Source organism: Microtus oregoni, unplaced genomic scaffold, assembly GCF_018167655.1.
Source record: "Microtus oregoni isolate MIOR12 unplaced genomic scaffold, Mior012 000026F_ref0000081, whole genome shotgun sequence".
NCBI classification, from domain to species: Eukaryota; Metazoa; Chordata; class Mammalia; order Rodentia; family Cricetidae; genus Microtus; species Microtus oregoni.
Window position 1 is genome coordinate 35,971,707 of NW_024543085.1, and position 19,113 is coordinate 35,990,819.

At 39.6% G+C, this 19,113-nt stretch overlaps 1 protein-coding gene across 1 annotated transcript in view; it reads left to right on the forward strand.

Annotated features, from left to right (window-relative positions):
* LOC121463358 (acylglycerol kinase, mitochondrial) overlaps positions 1-19,113 on the forward strand; it is a 73,962-nt gene that overhangs the window by 45,883 nt on the left and 8,966 nt on the right. The window contains exons 7-13 of the mRNA XM_041675538.1: positions 1,732-1,764; positions 3,619-3,713; positions 8,628-8,697; positions 12,241-12,320; positions 14,782-14,839; positions 17,445-17,592; positions 17,983-18,080. Of these exons, the coding sequence (XP_041531472.1) occupies positions 1,732-1,764; positions 3,619-3,713; positions 8,628-8,697; positions 12,241-12,320; positions 14,782-14,839; positions 17,445-17,592; positions 17,983-18,080 (582 nt within the window). The remainder of the gene's footprint in view (positions 1-1,731; positions 1,765-3,618; positions 3,714-8,627; positions 8,698-12,240; positions 12,321-14,781; positions 14,840-17,444; positions 17,593-17,982; positions 18,081-19,113) is intronic.

Here is a 19,113-nt window from a genome sequence, read left to right on the forward strand (position 1 = left end):
TCCAGAACACAGGCAATACTAAATGCTGATGAGGGTGGTTGAGTAGGGACTATCATTCATTTATGGTGGGAATGCCGAATGGTTTAGTCACTTTACATATTAGAATAACCCAAATCTAAGATAACCAAAATGGAAAATGAATGGTTTCCCATAAAACTGAACATACTCTTACCCTGTAGTCCACCAATTGTGCTCATTGGAAGTTATCCAGAGGAGTTCACAGGTATTGTACATACAAGTAAAAAATTACACTTGGATGTTTATAGTGTTTTTATTTATAATTGACAAAACTTGGAAGAAATAAAGGTGCCTTTTAATTAGTCAATGGGTAAGTAGAGTTGCATATCCAAGTAATGGATTCTTTAGCATGGAAAAATAAGAATTATTGTTATGACAAGACTTGGAGGAATCATAGTGTTTATTACTAAGTGAAAGAAAGCATGAAAATACATAGTTTACAGTTCAACTGTTTGACTCGTGGCCATTCAAGTGTAGAAAGGTGAAGAGGTTTCCTGAAGTCGGGAGAAGGGGAGGATGAGCAGTCAGCACACAGGCCTTTTAGGGCAATGAAAATACTGTAGAGATGATACTGATGTCTAGGTTTCATTACCTGTTTATTGAAACCTGTAATGTGCATCGCATGGCGTAACAACAATCTAAACAATAAAGTTTTGATTGTAATTTTAATGCAGGTTCATCAGTTTTACCAGATGCTGTACTGTACACCCACACTACATTATGGTTGCCTTTGACTGAACTCTCTTTGGTTCATCATTGTAAGGGATCAGAAAGGAACAGCAGAGACTGTCCTGTTTTTTATTTGGCTGTCATTTGAACCTTAGTAACCTTCTTTTTTAAAATTCTCTGCTAACGATCTTGTAGTTGTTTTTATAGCTTACTGATGAGATGTGAAGAGTTCTGTATGAATGAGGTAGACCACTGACAGCCCATTTAATACTGAAAGAGTTCTGTATGGATGAGGTAGACCACTGACAGCCCATTTAATACTGAAACCCAGTGAGCTGGGTGGGACAAGATAAAGGGATGAGATGTGTCAATCTTTATTTTTACAAAATAATTTTAAAGAAAGACAGTGTTTTGTATATTTGGTGCGCTCTTACACATTAAAGTAGACATTGGCTAGAGAACGAATTGGGTAGGGATGACCGCTCGCACCTGCTTCCAGGAACCCAGGAGAGGCCGGAGGAATGCTGTGTGTCTAGACTACCTAATGAGATCCTGTCTCAAAGGTGGAATAAATAAAATAAAGAAGTGATTAACACTACTTGTTTAGCCCCTTGTCTTTATAGCCCTTAGGAAGAAACACTCGAGTATAGATTTCTGATTATAATAAGGCATCGTTTTGTCTATGTATCTCAAAGGGGTAACATAGACTTTTCTGTATAATTGAAAAGAGCTCAGATTTCTATTGAACCTACAACATTAACATTAGTAAAGCTAGGTTTTGTAGACCTTGAAACACAGTTTTCCTAATGTAATATGGAATTTCTATAATTTATCTTAGTTTTTATTATTACTTATAGGTTAAAAATAAAATCCAATTTAGCCTTGATCATATTTGAGAAATTGATGTGTTTTTAAGATCTAGGACATCATTTAACATTGTTTCTGGAAGAAAACAAGTAAGTTTGTGGTCCATGAAATTTGAATCTAATTTTGTTATGATAAAGGAAATGCATGTTGTTTATAATAATTTTTTTACACTTATAGGTTGTTACTGGAGTCCTTCGAAGGACAGATGAGGTGAGCTTGTAACAATAAATTTACGTTTTACTTGCTGTCATTTTTTTGTCTTTTGCTCCTCATGATTCATGCATACATATTTATATTTATGCATTATGTTTATATAATGTATAAAATAATGTATGTATTTATATGTATGCATGCATGTATATATCAATATACACATACAAATATATGCTATACTGCGGATTGAATCCAGGGCTTTGTGAATGCTGGGTAAGCACTGGACCACTGAGCTACACCTCCAGCTCTTTATTCATTTAATTTTTATTTTGAGACATGGTCCTGATAAGTTGCCCAGGTTGGCCTTGAACTTGTGATTCTCCTCCCTCAGTCTCTGGAGTCTCTGGGATTCCAGGCACAGACCACCATGCTCAACTCTTGTGCTATAGTTTCAGTCCAGTGCAGTTGTGATGGGATTGGATTTTTGAGCAGATGAAGCAATACTGGCTCCTCTGTCATAGGTCACTCTCATGAACCCATGGTGGACTTGCTGTGTTGGTAATCTAGAGTACCCAGTACCTTTTAACAATAGTCTGTACTATAGAAAAATTTCCTGTAGAATCTTTTCTTTAATGAATGCTTTCATAAATTAATAGTGATGTGTTCATCTAAGAGGAACTAGATAGCCCTGAAATGAATGGATTAGGCTTATTTAGTTAAGGGTGAGCACGGGAACCTGAGTTTGTTCCCCAGGATTCATATAAAATCAGTTGGTTGTAGTCGGTGGTGCTGCTGGTAACCGGGTGCTGGCTGGCCAGGAGAGCCGACTTTGCACGTTTCAAGCCATGGGTGACACTTGTCTAAGACAAATGTGGACAGTGCCCAGGGAGCAGGCCGGGAAGTTGCCCTCTGGCCTCTTTGTGCATCCTCAGCACCACCCACACACCTGTGCACAGAAAGACGTGTATGCATGCACAGGAATGATCTAGATGTATGAGTGTCTACATCTTTAGATCTTAGAAATGGTAACTACAGAGTAAGATTCTGGAGTATGTTTCCACATGGTTTCAGAATGCAGGAAACAGTACCGCCACTGTGTGTTATTTGTGGCATAGTATGTAGTAAGAAAAAAGTAATGTAGTTGGGAAAGTCATACCAACCTAGCATAATGATTTCCTCGAAGAGCAGGCAGGAGAACAGAATCTCAAAGGATTTCATCTGTCTCTCTGTCTATTTATTTACTTATTTATTTATTTATTTATTTATTTTAATTTTGAGATCCAATTTATTTCATAAAACATCAGAAACAAAACGATAAATATTCTTAAATCTGGGTTGTGGGCTTATAGGATTTTGTTAGAAATTTATTGAAAATAATCTTTAAGAATCTTTAAGTATCTGTTACATATGTGACATTTAGTTAAATCACCTAGTATGTCATTAACTGACAGCTATTTGACTTACTCTTTGCCTCATTTGTATTTGATATAGCTTATGAAACAGTGCCCCCTGTCACTGGTCACTCGTCACTGTAGAAATAGTAGATATTTTAGTTGAATTTTGTCTGTATATGTCTTACGACGTGTGATAGCTTAGCAACTCTCACACTGCTTAATTGACCCAGTAGCTGTAAGACTGTCGCTGTCTTAGCCCAGTTTCATACTAATAATTGCAAGTACTGAGCACCCAAGGATATCTTCTAAATTCTGCATCATTGTGTTTTCATGGACTGCTTTGTTTTAGAAAATGCTCACTTGGAGTACTTGCTCACTGGCATAGGGAGGGGGCATTGGAGATGAGGAGGAAGACACAGGCCAGTTGCTTTGTCATAGAGGACACACAGATGCCTCTCTGTTAAACCTAATTTTCTGACTATAACAGTACAACTTTCTCTTCTTTTTGTTTTACCAGGCTACCTTCAGTAAGATTCCAATTGGATTTATCCCGCTGGGACAGACCAGTAGTTTGAGTCACACCCTCTTTGCCGAAAGTGGAAACAAAGTCCAGTAGGTTGTCACTATGGAATGCTAACCTTTGTAGGTGATAGAGCCTAGGACAGAGATCCACATGTATGATACAGTCGAATTTGCAGATTTGGTAGTTTGAAACTTCACGTTATTGGGAGGGAGTATCCAGCCTTTCAGAGAATTGGGGTGTTTCCCAATTGTGTTGTGGTGCCTTCCTAATCTAATAGGAATTCCCGAAGTCAGGGTAGAGGTGAGTACTTAATGTCATTGGAGCTGATACGGAGATGGCATCTCTGACCCATACAGTTTTTCTCCTTCTGCATTGTAAGTCCCTTTTGTAAAGGGAGGGCAGATTTGCACTGATGGTTTCCTTTAAGTATGCGTGCTGACAACGAGCATGTGTCCTGTGGTAACCGAATGGTGGTAAGTTGTGGTTAGAGAAAATTTAAAGCATGTAGAGAAAATTTATGCATAAGAACAGAGGCAAAGCAGGATTAACTGTGATGTCACACTGTAGAGGCATTCACGTGGGAAGGTGACTCAGGGGGAGTGTGAGTTTGCGATCAGCCTGGCTACAAACTCAGACATTGCCTCTGAAGTCAGGAAGAGGAGCAAAGCAAGTTTAATCTAGAATTAACACAAGGAAAGACAAATTATATCCAGAATAAACAAGTGAAAATAATAAGAATTCAATAAATTGAAAATAGAAGTCAATGGAAAAGCTAGTTCTTGGAAATGATAAATAGGTCAACAAATCTCTAGCCTGGAAAAATAAAAACTAGAAAGGACACAAATGCTTAATTTTAGTGATGAAAGAGAAGACATCGCTGCTGAGTCTATGACATGGAAAGGATGGTAACTCTAGGCCCAGAAGTTTGATGACCTCGGAACAAACCAACTCCTTCGAAGACGGTTTGGCACTGCTCATGCAAGAAACAAACAATTGTCAAGTGGATTAATAAACTGGTACATGCAAGCAGTGGAATCTCATTCAGTGCTAGAAAGACATTAGCTATGAACCACAGAAAAACAGAAACTTGGATGCATGTGACCAAGTAAAGGAAAACAGTGTGGAAAAGGCTACACTGTATGACTCCAACTGTTGGAGATCTGGACTAGAAAATTACCACAGTAAGAAGGGGAGAGTTGTTAGGGCTTGTAGTGGTGCAAAGAGATTTGTGTGATGTCTGAATTCCTTTATGTGTACTGTGATAGTGGGTACATGCCACTAACCTTATCTCAACCCAGTTAGGCTGCAGCTATGACCAAAACTAGATTTTGAATGACATTAATAAGTCAGTAGAAATTCTTGAGTTGTGACAAAAGAGCAGACCAGTTTTGGGGGAGGGAGGGTATGGTAATAGAACAGCTCTCTGGGAGGGAAGGGTTATCTAGGGAAACTTCTGTATTTGCCTTTAAATGTCCCTACGAACCTGGCCTAAGATGGCTCTAAAAAAGAAGTTTTATGTAAATGTACTGGATTTGATCCCTATCAACACCCATACACACACACACACACACACACACACGCACACACATACACACACACACATACACACACACACACATACACACACAAACACATACACACACACACACACACACGAGTTTCACAATAAAAAGAAGCATAATCCTTTCAAACTTCAATAACTTTATTTGATTAAGCAAGCATTAGAGATGCATTCTAGTTTTTCTGAGTTTTGTTGACATCAGCATATACCTCTGTGGCTATCTCTCACCATTAATTATATAGCGATCCTTTATCCCATCTTTATTTTTGTGTCAATAAGGTGAATATCTACAGTGTATTGAAACATGCCAGATCATTTTCATAGTGATAATTAGAAAACATGTAAAATTGAAATACTGAATACATTTGTGTGTTATGGGAAACCAGGTTATTATTTAGAAAACTGGTTTTTAGAGTTGTTGTTTTTAATCGGGCAGGGTTGGGGGAGGACCAATGTGGTGCGTGCCTTTATTACAGCAGTCAAAAGGCAGAGGCATGTGAGTTCAAGGTCAGCTTGATCTATGTAGCCAGTTCAAGGTCAACTGGGGGACAAAGTCAGACCTTATTGAAATAAATAGGAAAAAGGGAGAAGAGATGTTAGTTGGCAAAATGCTAGCAAGCATGAAGCCCTGTCTTCCATCCCAGCATGGAATAAACCCTGGTGCACATCTGTAATTGCAGCGCTGGGGAGAGAGAGGTAGGGAGATCAAAGTTGAGCCATCTTTGGCTACAAAGTGCGAGCCTGGGATACATAGACCCTGTCTCATGGTTTTAAAACAGTTAAATTGTTCTTGTTTTTGTTTGTTTGGTTTTGGTTTTGGTTTTTCAAGCCACAGTTTCTCTATGTAACAGCTTTGAACTCACAGAGATACACCTGCCTCTGCCTCCTGAATGTTGGGATTAAAGGTGCGTGCCACCACATCTGGCTAATCTTGGTTTTCTTATATGACCTTTGAAGTAATAAGGGCAGCGGGGCTGCGTTCCCAGCACCCCGGCCGCCTGCTCGGCTAGCTTATGCCCCGAAATAACAACACACAAACTGTATTCATTTAATCACTGCTTGGCCCTTTAGCCCTTGCCCTTACTGGCTAATTCTCACATCCCGATCAACCCATCTCTAATAATCTGTGAGAACCGGTCTTACCGGGAAGATTCTAGCCTAGTCCATCCTGGGTCGGAGCTTCATGCCAGGAGCGGGGCATGGCGTCTCTCTCAGGCAGTGGGGCATGGCGTCTCTCTCAGGCGTCTGCTCCCGAGAGAGCTGTGGAGTCTCTGAGCTCACTTCCTCTTCCTCCCAGCATTCTGTTCTGTTTACTCCTCCCACCTATCCTCTAACCAATAAAATGGGCCAGGGCAGTTCCTTTATTAGCCAATGACCTTCCTCCATCAGACCTTCATTATAGTGTATCCAGATTGCTAATGAGGGGAAGGTTCTTTGGTAGATAGAAGATAAAGTAGAAAGAATGGTAGAATTCAGACTGGAGAGAAAATTCAGGTTTTTTTTTTTTATTAGTTTGGAATGGATCTAGGTAATTATTTTCATTAGTTCCCATCATCACCAAAAGACAACCAGGTGTTTTTTATCTTCTGATAAAAGTATATACTCCACATTGGGATTATTGTTGCCAACATCTCAAGGCTGAATTGATATAAATTTTGTATTCTAACTCAGAAAATACATAAAATTTATATATATATGAATAAATTTTAATATAGGTTTATATATTAATGTAATAATAATGTAATTAATAATATATTGATGTAATAATAATAAATATATAATGTAATACTAATATAATAATACATACATGCATACATATACCAGGGCCTTACACATATAATTGCTAAGGTTCAAGGTCACAGAAACTCAGTAGACAAATGGCATATTTCTTAAATAAATAGCGAAACAAAATAGAACAGTTAATGAGTGAAAGAGATTTAAAACACAAGCCCGTTACCATTTATGTGTCTTGTTTGAATCTTGACTTGAACAAAGGAGGTAACATATATATGTGTATATTAATTGTTAAAATTTGAGAACTGAATAAATATGTTGTTACACAGTGGGCCAGTATTTTAAGTATAATAATATCTCATAAAAGTCTCTTATGAAGATACATAATAAACTCTTAAGGTATCACATTTTCTTTCATTGATTAAGCCTTACAGGATTGTGAAGTAAGATTGGTCATGAGGTGATGGTTGTTGAATACGAGTGAGGAATATACAGGAGTTATCTGCAGTTTATGTGCTGGAAATTCTAGAGAATAAAGTATTGTACTCAGCAAATACTGACTGCCTGTTGTCTGACCTGCACTGTGCTGATGGAGAGTTCATGGTCTGTACACTAATTGTCACTAGCTTTGGGGAACTTTTATTCTCCAGGAGGCCAATGATAATGTTAATAAGTTCAGACTGTGGTTACGAAAGGACAGCTACAGTTCAGTGGTGATCACAGTGAAAGACCTTCTGCTAGGCTGGAAGGAGTGGGCCCCTCTGGGTGGTATCATCTGCTAGACTTGAGGGATGAGAGGAACGGACTTGTAATGGCTGCACCTAGGGAACGGAAGGGTTGACGGCCATTCCGAGCAGGTATCTGATGTGGTCTATGCATCCTCTCACATGAGAGCAGATGTGTTTCTGTCTAGCCACTTCATGTTTCCCTTGTTGACCCTCTGTTGTGTCTTATATATGTCTGATTTTGAATTTCCAGTACAAACTCTAGGCTTGTTTGCAGATCTGGCATAATTTTATATTGCCTGTATGTGTAATACATAGTATTTACTTTTGATGAAGTGTGTGTGTATGTGTGTGTGTGTGTGTGTGTGTGTGTGTGTGTATCTTTCAAGAGATTGTCAGAATGTATGTAAGGAGAGTCTTGTATCTTGAATGAAGGAATTAACAGTAAAAACATGAAGAACATCCTTGTAGCCCTAGAAAATAAGAAAATATATCTTGGGTTCTGGTTTATAGTTTGCTAAGATAACTCTAAGTCCTGTCCTTTAGTTACCATCTGGCTATTTGGGAAGAAAGTTGTTCTTAGGGGGAAATGACTGAATTTCTTACACTGATTAAAAGGTGCTGTGTTATCATTGTGTATTTAAGTACCACATTTCCCAGTAATAGGCACAGTGGAGTGATTCAGTCAATGTTACATAAAGAAATGGTCAGTATCTTATATAAGCTCCAAATCTTTCTCTATGAACCTCTAAGAACTTTATACTGTTCTGAATTGCTAATTCTTTCACATGCTTTCCTTCTGCTTTCTTAGAATATTTTTTAAAAAATAATAATATTTGAGAACTCTAGCTTTTCCTGACATCTATCCTAGGCTTCTGAGTATGTGAGGTTGGGTGTGTATGCACACATGTATGTGTTCTGTGCTCTCGAGCAGGTGGTGTTTACCTTTTACAACCAGACCCTCTCCATGTTTCCCTGTTTAGACACATTACAGACGCCACACTCGCCATTGTGAAAGGAGAAACGGTTCCGCTTGATGTCTTGCAGATCAAGGTAAAAATCTTTGCTTCAGATTTTGAAAAAACTATGAAAGTAATAAGGACATGTTAAAGAAGATGAAGTTTCAACAGTTCACATGGGATTGTGGTGAACATGGCAGTCCCTTTCTCTTCCTATCCCCACTATTAGACTCCAGAGAAAAGCAGTGTTCATGATTCTGTTATCACTAATGAATATGTTTATGATCCGTCTTTAAATGCCATTGTATTGGAGCTGAAGGCGTAGGTAATGATAGTGTGTGTCTACATGGCTTTAATCCCTAAGACCTCGCCAAAGTAACTGTGATGAAAATCATGTGATATAAAACTGACAACTGTAGTCATTTTAAGTCTGCTCTTCAGTAGTGTTAAATGTATGATGTTACCTTTTGATACCTTAGCTTTGAACTTGCCTCTTTGCCTCTTTGTTACTCACAAAAATCTCTTTGCGTAACTTCCTAATATAGTTATATCTAGTTTTTAATTCCTACACCTACTACAAGAAATCCATCTATTGTTGTTTTGAGCATTAGAAGAACCCTCAAGGCTAGACATTGTGTTGTTTATCTATAATCCCTACTCTCTGGAGAAAGCACAAGGATGAAGCTTTCATGGTCATTCAACTACACAGCAAGTTGAGACTAACCTGTACCACATGAAACCCTGTCTTCTAAAAGGAAAAAAGCTCATAAAGTATTTAAAACAATGACTGATTTCTGTACCTGTTTAAATGATGGCTGCATCTTTCTTTCATGCTGTGCGACAGGTAAACTTTTTCTCAAGCCCTGCTGGAGTAGCCGGTCTCTATCTTTCAGTTCACTTGGTTGTCTTGGAGTTTTAGCTCCAAGTCTTAGTTTAAGAATATTTAGGATTTTATTTTGGTGGTGGCGCACGCCTTTAATCACATCACTCGGGAGGCAGAGGCAGGCGGATCTCTGTGAGTTCCAGGCCAGTCTGGTCTACAGAGCGAGTTCCAGGACAGGTTCCATAGCTACTGAGAAACCCTGTCTAGAAAAAACAAAAACAAAAAATTTAGGATTTTGTTGATTATCTGTCCAACCTTTCTTGTTCTTAGGGTGTGAATAAGGTTTTCTATAGCTTCTTGCATCTTTCATTTTTCTATTGAACTGTGAAACATTTTCTTATTTGTAGATGTGTAGAGGATCAATTGATTTAGAAATATGTGAAAGGGCATAGAAACAATAAACTTCACAGCTACAGAGAAACCCTGTCTCGAAAAAAAAAAAAAAAACAAAAATAAAAACCAAACAAACAAAAAACAACAATTCAACAACAGTGAACTTACAAGTGTACAGCCATGTCTAGACTTCCCGTCATGATCTCATTAATCATACTCTAAATTGCAATTGATCTTTAGTGTATATAATACAGCTAAGTTGTTTTCACAAAGCAAAAGGACTGATTAAAGAATAACTAGGAGAGACTGCTGGCTATAAAGACATTGTTGTAAAATATGATCATTACCAAAGAAGGTGAGTCAGGAGATTTTATTTTAATAAAATAACTCAGTAGTTTAGTATTTGTTATATATGTATTAGAAGTGATATATTACAAAGTAAATTGAATTTAAGTGGAAATTCTTGCTGTGTTTGTACTTAAATGTCTCATTTCAATCCCCTTCTCTCATATATACTGATTTTGCAAATTGTTATCAGATTTTTTTATAATCTCTGTATATTAATGACACAGCCCAGGAAGCAGAAAAATTTTAATCAAGTCAATTCTTTAAAATGTGGAACAGTGGCTTCTACCCTAGTTTCTGAGGAATCAGTTTGGTTTAATTGATTTTTTTCCTATTTGTCTTCTTTCTGAAAATTGCATTTGGAATTTGAAGAAAAAGCTCTATAGACAAAGCTTAATGCCATAAGCGTTCTAGGCAATGCTAGATGCCAGTCCTTCCTTCCACAAGCACCATAACCTGCTAATATGAACTAAAGATTCTCCAGATTTCATGATATCACCGAATATAATGGTATCATATTTGGCTGGCTCACTGTTCACTGTGTGCTCACATCTCATTGAACATTTCAATTTGGTAAGGAAGTCAAGATATGTTTCCTCCTGTGATGTATTATATAAGACCACAGATAGGAGAGGGGCAAGAAACCATGTGGGCTCCATCTTCAAAACCTATCTAGAGGCCAGCATCTCTTCTTCAGTCTCTTGTCCCTTTCTGGTGGCCTTTATCTTTTCTCAGAGCTCTCTGACTATGACCATGCCTCCGCTTTGTAACAACCAGTGTGTGGTCACAGGTTAGGACACATCACTTCTCTGCTCTAAGGCCTCGGTAGTGTCTCCTCCCTTTAATGTCTTTGATCTGGTTCCCCTTGACCTCATCTGGATGGTACTGATTCGGGTCTCTGTTCAAATGATACTTATCAACTGCATCTTCTCTCATCCCCATATTAACTAGTCATTTATCCTCCTAGCGGTATCTCTGAAATACTTATTTTGGCTCCACTGTCCTCTCACCATATTGTTTCTAGTTTCTCTCTTGTGGGAACCTAGGAGCAGGATTAGCAGAAACTCTTGCTTACCTGGTAGTGTTATCTCCCTTTTACCTGCAGGTGCCTCACTGCTGGGTCTCTAATGGGCTCGTATGTGAATTTTGTATAGCTCCCCATGACATTGCATTTTGAGTTTGGAAATCTGTTTTAGCCTTATTTATTTGAACTCTAATTCTCAGGTTGAGTGTTCTTCATAGCCTCCTCATGCCTGAGTGCCTTAGCCCCTGGCCCACTGCTCTCAGAGGAAGTTCTCTCTACTCAGCACCCAGAGACAATTAATTAATTAATTAATTACTGTGCCAGTCTGCTGGGGCCTCAGCAGCCCCTCTCTGCTTGCTCTGCTCTCTCTCTCTCTCTCTCTCCGCTATTCTTCCCATGCTTGTCTTAGTACAGAGAGTAGCAACGCCATTCTACTGCATGACAGGTGCACAGCAGATGGGTGAGCGGTCAGTGTCTCCTTGGACGGTTCTCCTACTGTGTGTTTCTCTAACAAATTCCCTTGCTTGGCTTGGACACAGTGAAATGATGCTGGTGCTGGGATTGAAGGAGCCCTTGATCCCATGAACACAAGATGCAACGTACTTTCTCCAGGACAGCAACTTCTCGTGCCAAAGATCCTCCCTCCATCCCCCTTGCCCAGGTCTTGATCCTAGCTTATATTGGCCATGGCAGAGAATTGATGGTATGAGAGAATCTAAGTTGGTCCTTCTGTCTTCCAGCAAACTCTGGAGTTGTGTGTAGTGTTGTACTTCTCTTGGAATGTGGGGCCTGGTATCTATCAGTCTTCAGCCATTGGAATTTAACTACTCAGAATTACAGCTAATACGTTCCCTTGCCAGTAGGTTCATGAGAACTAATGCAAGTGTGGATCATTCAAGCACTTTTACAATGGCATAGTGTTAATTGCTTTAATATTTGAACTTACATATAAAATGTTTGGTTTGATGTGAAGTAGGCCTAGAACATTTTCTAGATACTTATGAATTTACATATATATTCACAAAGCTAAATCAATTCTATTTAACTTCCAGGGCGAAAAGGAACAACCTGTTTTTGCAATGACTGGCCTCCGATGGGGATCCTTCAGAGATGCTGGCGTCAAAGTTAGCAAGTAAAGGATTGCTGTGTTCATGCGTGATGGTTCTTTAAACGTTTTATTCCAACCTTGCTTTTGAGGTTTTAAAACAATAGTCTGTGGGTAAATCTTTTTGGCCAGGTAGCTGAATTTGGTTTTGATACTGAAATAGGAGCACCAGCTAAGAGTTTGGAACCTATAAGCTAAGGACTGAGAATAGCCATAAAGAGAAGGGCATGTCTGTTTTCTCACATGTAGCTTAGGTTCAAGCTACCTAGAAGAAAGAACCGGCATTGCTTATCACACAGCAGCATACTTAGATGAACTCCAAGGTGCTGCCTGCACGTTAGCCTCAGGGAGCAAGTAAGGTCCTAGTTGGCCAGCAGACCGTGTTTGGGTGGAGAAAGGTGAGGTCTGGATTTGCTGACTGCAAGAACAGGTTCAGGAGGAGCGACTGGCAGGCCGCTGCTGGCTCTCATAGGGATAGAATTACTTTTGGAGACTCATGTGGAATGAAGCTTCCGCCTAGGAAAAAAGTGTGGGCCAGCTGCCTGAGGCAGGACTGAAGGAGACAACATCCAAGGTTCATTTCATTTCTAGTGGAGGTGCCGTCCTTCCTTAGCCTAGAGCCCAGGGCTTATGGTTGTAGGAGAGGCACTGAGGTAAGATTGAGTTAGTGTACAGCTCTCTCATCAGGACCCTCTCTCGCAGTTATGGACAGAATGCTAAACATTCTTCACAGAGATTGCTCACAGGCTTCACTCTTGTTGTCCCTGGTGATGGATTCCTGAGAGCGGAGTGTCAGGAGGAGAGTCCTGCTGTGTCTCATTGCACCACAGTCGTAAATGCTTCCTGTCCTTCTGTTTGCGAGTGTGCCATGGTTATGCGGATGCCACAGGTTACCTTGGGTTTGATCTGTCATCTCGGATTCCCACAGCTCGCTGGGAGAATTGCTTAGCTTTCTCTGAGAAAGTCTGCTCAGAACAAACCACTTCCCGGTATTCTGGTCCGCAGTTCAGCACCAGTGCAGGTCAGCTGTCTTAGGAACTGCTCATCTTCCTGCCTCATGGCTTCTGAACCTTGAGTTTTAAGATCTGCAGGTGGTCACATAACACCTTGGCGAGGACTGACTACTGAGTCACTTCTTGTGTAAAATAAGAACCATTCCCTTGCTGGCCACTGGAAGACTACAACCACAGTGTCAGGTTCACTACTGGAAAAGGTGCAAGGGACTGCTGATACTTTAGAAATGGATAGCCCGAATCAGGGCGTTTTTCTGCTTGGGAAAAGGGAGTATAGAGAGAGGACTTCAAAAATACCATAAAATACCAAATATCTAAGGCCCTCATAGATACCCTTACAGTATTAACCTGAATGGTAATTTAGAACGGCTCTAGTTTGGCTTTATCTGACTTCCTTGTTCTAGAATTTGGGCCCAACTTATGGCCCCATCGTCCCTAATGGCCAATTTTCTGTTTTATTTTTAAGTCTTGCCCTTTCTCTGGCTGTGATCCCTCATCCGACCTGAAGTTTTTTCCTCCCTCTTTCATCGTCTAGATTTGGGTCGCTTCCAGTCACTTTCTGCTCCATACCTGTGCTTTATCCTGTGTCTTTTATTTCACAGCGTGACCACCCTGTTTTCTTTCTTCCTTACTTTTCTTACCAGTAAATAGTGATCAGTTTATACTACAACATATGTCGTCACTTATTAGTTAGTATTATTTGGGAGTCGTTAACTTCTCAAATCATGGGTGCAAAGGTAGGAATTTTAAAGTGTTTTTCTGCATGTTTATACTCTACATACCTTTCTCCATATATGTAATAGGAGCTAAATAAAGGCCTTCTGACATGAATCAGTCAGGAGTAATCAAGTAGCATGTAGGTATCTGCTACATGTATCGAGTAGCATTTACATCACTTTCTGATTGCAACCTGACATCTTCTTCTCTCAAGTAGCTTTTATGCACTTAGCAATATGCAATGAATTTTTACTCTGAGAATTTATACTTGGAATATTAAAGCTGTATAAGGTGTGTAATATGAGCTATACTAGTGTATATGAATGTGCACATTTTATGTGGGAGGGGCCATGGAATACAGAACTCTGTCCTGTATCCTATAACATATTAGGTCAAGCGGCATCCATAATACAATATGTGTGTGTGGCTTTATTGTTCTCTTCTTGTGGCTCTTTTGCCTGTATACTGAATCAATTATATTAGTGAAAGTCTGTATTATAATGATTTGTAAATTTAGGGGTCAAAGAGACTTAGGATATACATTTCTTATTAACTACAAGAATCTTTCTACCATCTAATTGCATATTATTAAGTGTGCTATTAAAATTTATATTAAATTATGGCTGTATTATGCTACAGTCCTCAAGCCAATCCTCAAGAGCAGCCAGTCACAGCAGAGGTACAGTCCTGCTGCATTGATTGTCCTCGATGATTTCTAACACTGCTCACTCTTCTCACTTTCATCCTGGTCTCCTAAGGTACTGGTATCTCGGTCCACTGAAGATCAAAGCAGCCCACTTTTTCAGCACTCTACAGGTAAAAGCGATTTACAATTTAGAACCTGACCTATGTTAATTCAATGTTTCTTTGTGATGCGTGTATTTGAGATATTAATTCCTTGCTATAGAACCATATCACATGTTGTATGCATTTGATTTATATACTTATAGAAAACATTCTTGTTTTGATAGACAAGCACCCCTCATGTCTGTCTGTCTGTCCGTCCATCCATCCATGCTCATTCTGTTCATGAAAAAAAAATTTTTTTATTTGTCTTGGATACTTGCCTTTGCTACTCATTCACACACCCTTGCCAGACAAACCTTGAACAGAATGTCTAGATCATTAATATGTGTATCTATTAGTACCTGGTAATGACCTGAAGATTTGGAGTCAGTTATGGATAAATTAATTATATTGGAGTCTATATATTATCAGTAGGTTTTAAACTGTGTTGGTTAAATAAGTGTGGTACCTACTATACTGGACAGTACTGATACAGAACATTTCCCTCATCACAAAGTTCTGCTGGGCTGTGCTCTATAGAGAATATATTAAAAAGTAATAAGGTCTGAGGTTGTAGCATAGTACAGTGGCAGAGCTCTTGTCTAGCATGTATAACGCCCTCGGTTTGATTACCAATGAGAGAGTAGGGGGCATAGAAAAGACTCAACTATGTCAAATAGATGAAAAAGTAAATAGGAAAGTCACACAATAGATGAACTATATTCTATCTTCATTCTTCATGCAGACCAAAATTAGGTTCACTAATCTGAAAATTGGTGTAAGAAAGTAGGCTCCAGTGTTAATATTTAGAGTTATCTGGTATTTGTATGCACACACACACACACACACACACACACACACTGAAAAATGTAGTTCTCTTAACCTTCTAAGAAATTCCACTTGGGATAAAAAATTAAATACACAAAACTAAAACGAACATCAGTAAAATACTTGGAGAAAACACACATAATTTAAAAAATCAAACAGGAAAGCCAATCTCTTTCTACTCCTAAAGCAAACTGGTTAGTAAAAACTACTGTTGTTAAGGAGACTAACTTTGCTGGAGAAGCGGTAACACCTAGGGAGAAGCAGTAGCCATCTGTTCAGATGATGGCATTCTAGATCTATAAACACTCCCTGCTCAGTACTCATCAGGTGATTGGCACACAGAGCACACACTGCACAGGCTTTCTGGCCTCAGGACGTCATCATGTGCCAGAGAGAAGTGCAGTGGACCAGCGGACTGACAGACGGCAGGAGAGAAGTGTAGATGGTAAGACAGGAACAGCGGAGCACCTCCTAACTTCACCGAGGGTCACAAAGCCTTCTTGAGAGAGGTGACATTTATGCTAAATTTGGAACTATGTAGAACTGGATAAAGGACATTTGGGATAGTCAATTGGACTGTGTGGAGTCAGTGTGATAAACCATGATCATTAATTCAGGTTGGTGCAGTAGATTGTCTGCAAACGGAGCTGGAAGAATAGGGCTGACTTGGGCAGGTATCACACAGAGATCTGCATTGTGGAAAACCTGTTTGGCGTCAGCATGCACTAGGAGTTGGGCATGAGTAGCTATAGACCAAGACAGCAGACAGAAGACTGACCAGGTCATCCAGTGATAGGGAGAGAGTAAGTGCTGCGGTGCAGACTGAGGTTGCTGAGAAGCTGAAGAATATTAGATCCAGATTTCTAGTTGAGGGGCTAGAGTTGTGTAACTTAGCTTTTCATTAATGTTGATGATATTAGGGTAAGACCCAGTTCATGGAGGAAGATGAAATTTTATTTTGTATGTGGTGAGGGTAGCATATCTGTAGTACAAAGGGGTATAGACACAGTTGTGATCTGTCTGAACCTCAGAGAGATTCTAGGATAAAGAAATCTGTTTCCATGTCTTAAGGATGTAACTGCCATTGAACGTATGGGTTTGGTAAAAGTGCCATTAAGAACAGATGACCAGGAATGGCACACAGGACTGTAAATGTTTAGAAAATGACTGTACTAAGAGAAAAGCCAAAAAAAGGAATCGATATAGCAGCCAATAGAAGAGGTATTTCAAGAGTGAGAAAGTACAACTTCTAGGAAGCAACAGCAGGAGTTTAAATAAGAACAGGGAGTGTTCTCTGAACTTGTTAGCTGCCAAAGGTTTGTCAAGCTCCAAAGTAGCAGTGTTAGATTATAACAAAGAAAACTAAGAAATAAATGAGAGGAAAGGAAATGGAGACAGCCAGTAGTGGTGGCGCACACCTTTAATCCCAGCTCTTGGGAGGCAGAGGCAGGCAGATTTCTGTGAGTTTGAGGCCAGTCTGGTCTACACAGTTTATTATGGGACCACTGCTCATTCATACTGATTTCTATTGTTTGGATAAGTATTAGCAGTAGTTGTCAGTTCCACCTGGCTGTCTCCCTGCTGTATGTTAGGGAAGTAATAGAGACCATGGGCCATTGTGTTCATGGTTTTTAAGGCAAGGTTTTAAGAAGAAAAGGAAGCTTAAAGGTTTCACATTTCAAAGCAGAGAGAACTCTACCCATTGAAGAGATGGTTACCTTGTTAGAGTTCTGACCTTTCCAAAGCAAAGCCCCCAGAGGTAGAAATTTTTTGGATTTGGTGAAACTGATTTCTTCTTCATTGGCAGGAGTGGCCTCAGACTCATCAGGCCTCCATCTCTTACACGGAACCTACAGAGCGACCTCCCAGTGAGCCTGAAGAGATCCCTCCCCGACCTTCTCTGTACAGGAGAATATTGCGCAGGCTTGCCTCATTCTGGGCACAGCCACAGGATGGTGAGCAACATGGTGACTGTGGGTTACTAGCCCTGCTCTGCTTCAAAAATGCCCTGGAGCAGACACCAAGAATCAGTTCTAGATACCTAAGTGGAGCAGGAGCCATTCCAGCCATTCCAGTTGAATTCAGACTTCTGGGTGTTTCCAGGGCAGGCGTCAAAGCCTTGTGAATGGGCACAGCAGGTTCTGTGCACTCTTTGTCACTGACATTGTGCCTGATTTCAGTGAGCGTGCTTTAGGTTACAGAGCCAGTGTGTATTCCTTCATAGAGGAAAGGTAGAGTAAAGTACAGAGCTGGACAAAGGACTGAGGAAGCCAAGCACAGTCTTGGTGTGTGTGTGTGTGAAATGTCAATAGAAGCACTGACCCATGTCTGATGGATTCCCACAGCCTTCTCCCGAGAAGTGAGCCCAAAGATCTGGAAAGATGTACAACTGTCCACGATTGAGCTGTCCATCACAACCAGAAACAGCCAACTTGACCTGATGGCAAGTGCACTCATTTTTTAAAAAGAAATTTGGCGTCTGGGGAAAAAGGACGGGTGCTTTCCTTGCACTAATTCAGTATTTTTATGTTTTACTCTGTGGACACAGATGAAAGGATGAAGTAAAGGAGGCTGTTGTGTGCCTTTAGAGACAATAGCATTGAGAAGTGGTAGCTGAGTGCATTGGGGCACAGGAGCGCAGGGATCTCTGGACAAGTATTTGACTCTTGTTTGCGTGACCTTGGAAGACTCGGGACAGAAGCTTTAAAAGTGTAAAGCTAGAAAAAAGTTGAACTTTCACTTGAGTAAACATGTGTTATTTTTTTGTGAATATATTAAATGCATAGACTCAGATTCCCCAGGAGAAACACATAATCCATAGCTATACACATATGGGGGTTTTGTTTGGTTTTGGTGAGACAGAGTCTTGCTCTGTGGTATAGGCTAGCCTCAAATTGTGATCTTCCTGCTTCAGCCTCCTAAATGGTAAAATTACAGGCCAGTGTGCCATGTGTAGGCTGTCATATATGATTTAATGCACTGTACAAAGCAGTAGTTATTAACCTTATGTGGCAGTAAAGTATATGGGATTAAAATAAAGTTTAAAATGCAGTTCCTTAGTCATGGTAGACATATATCATGTTCAATAGCCATATGTAGCTTATCGCCATACTAAATATACAGACATGAACACGTCCATTGCTGTAGAAAATTGTTTTGGCTGGTGTTGGTAAGTATTGAGTTAAGTTTAAATGATTATCAGCATAAACTTGGAAAGTACAAAAGTTTTTCTAAGCATGACACCTAGGGAAAATTTTATATTGATGAATTAATCTACTTATTTAAAAAGAATAACTTCGGAGTGACAATTAGGGAGAATATTTGAGTATGACAGACCAGCATTTATTAGGTCTCCTTATCATAAACTCCTCAAATAAATCAATAAGAAGTGAACAGAGACAATATTAAACAATGGTCCAAGGGCTAAAAATAGAAAATGCACAAAGGGAAATTTTGAGGAAACAGAACTCATATTT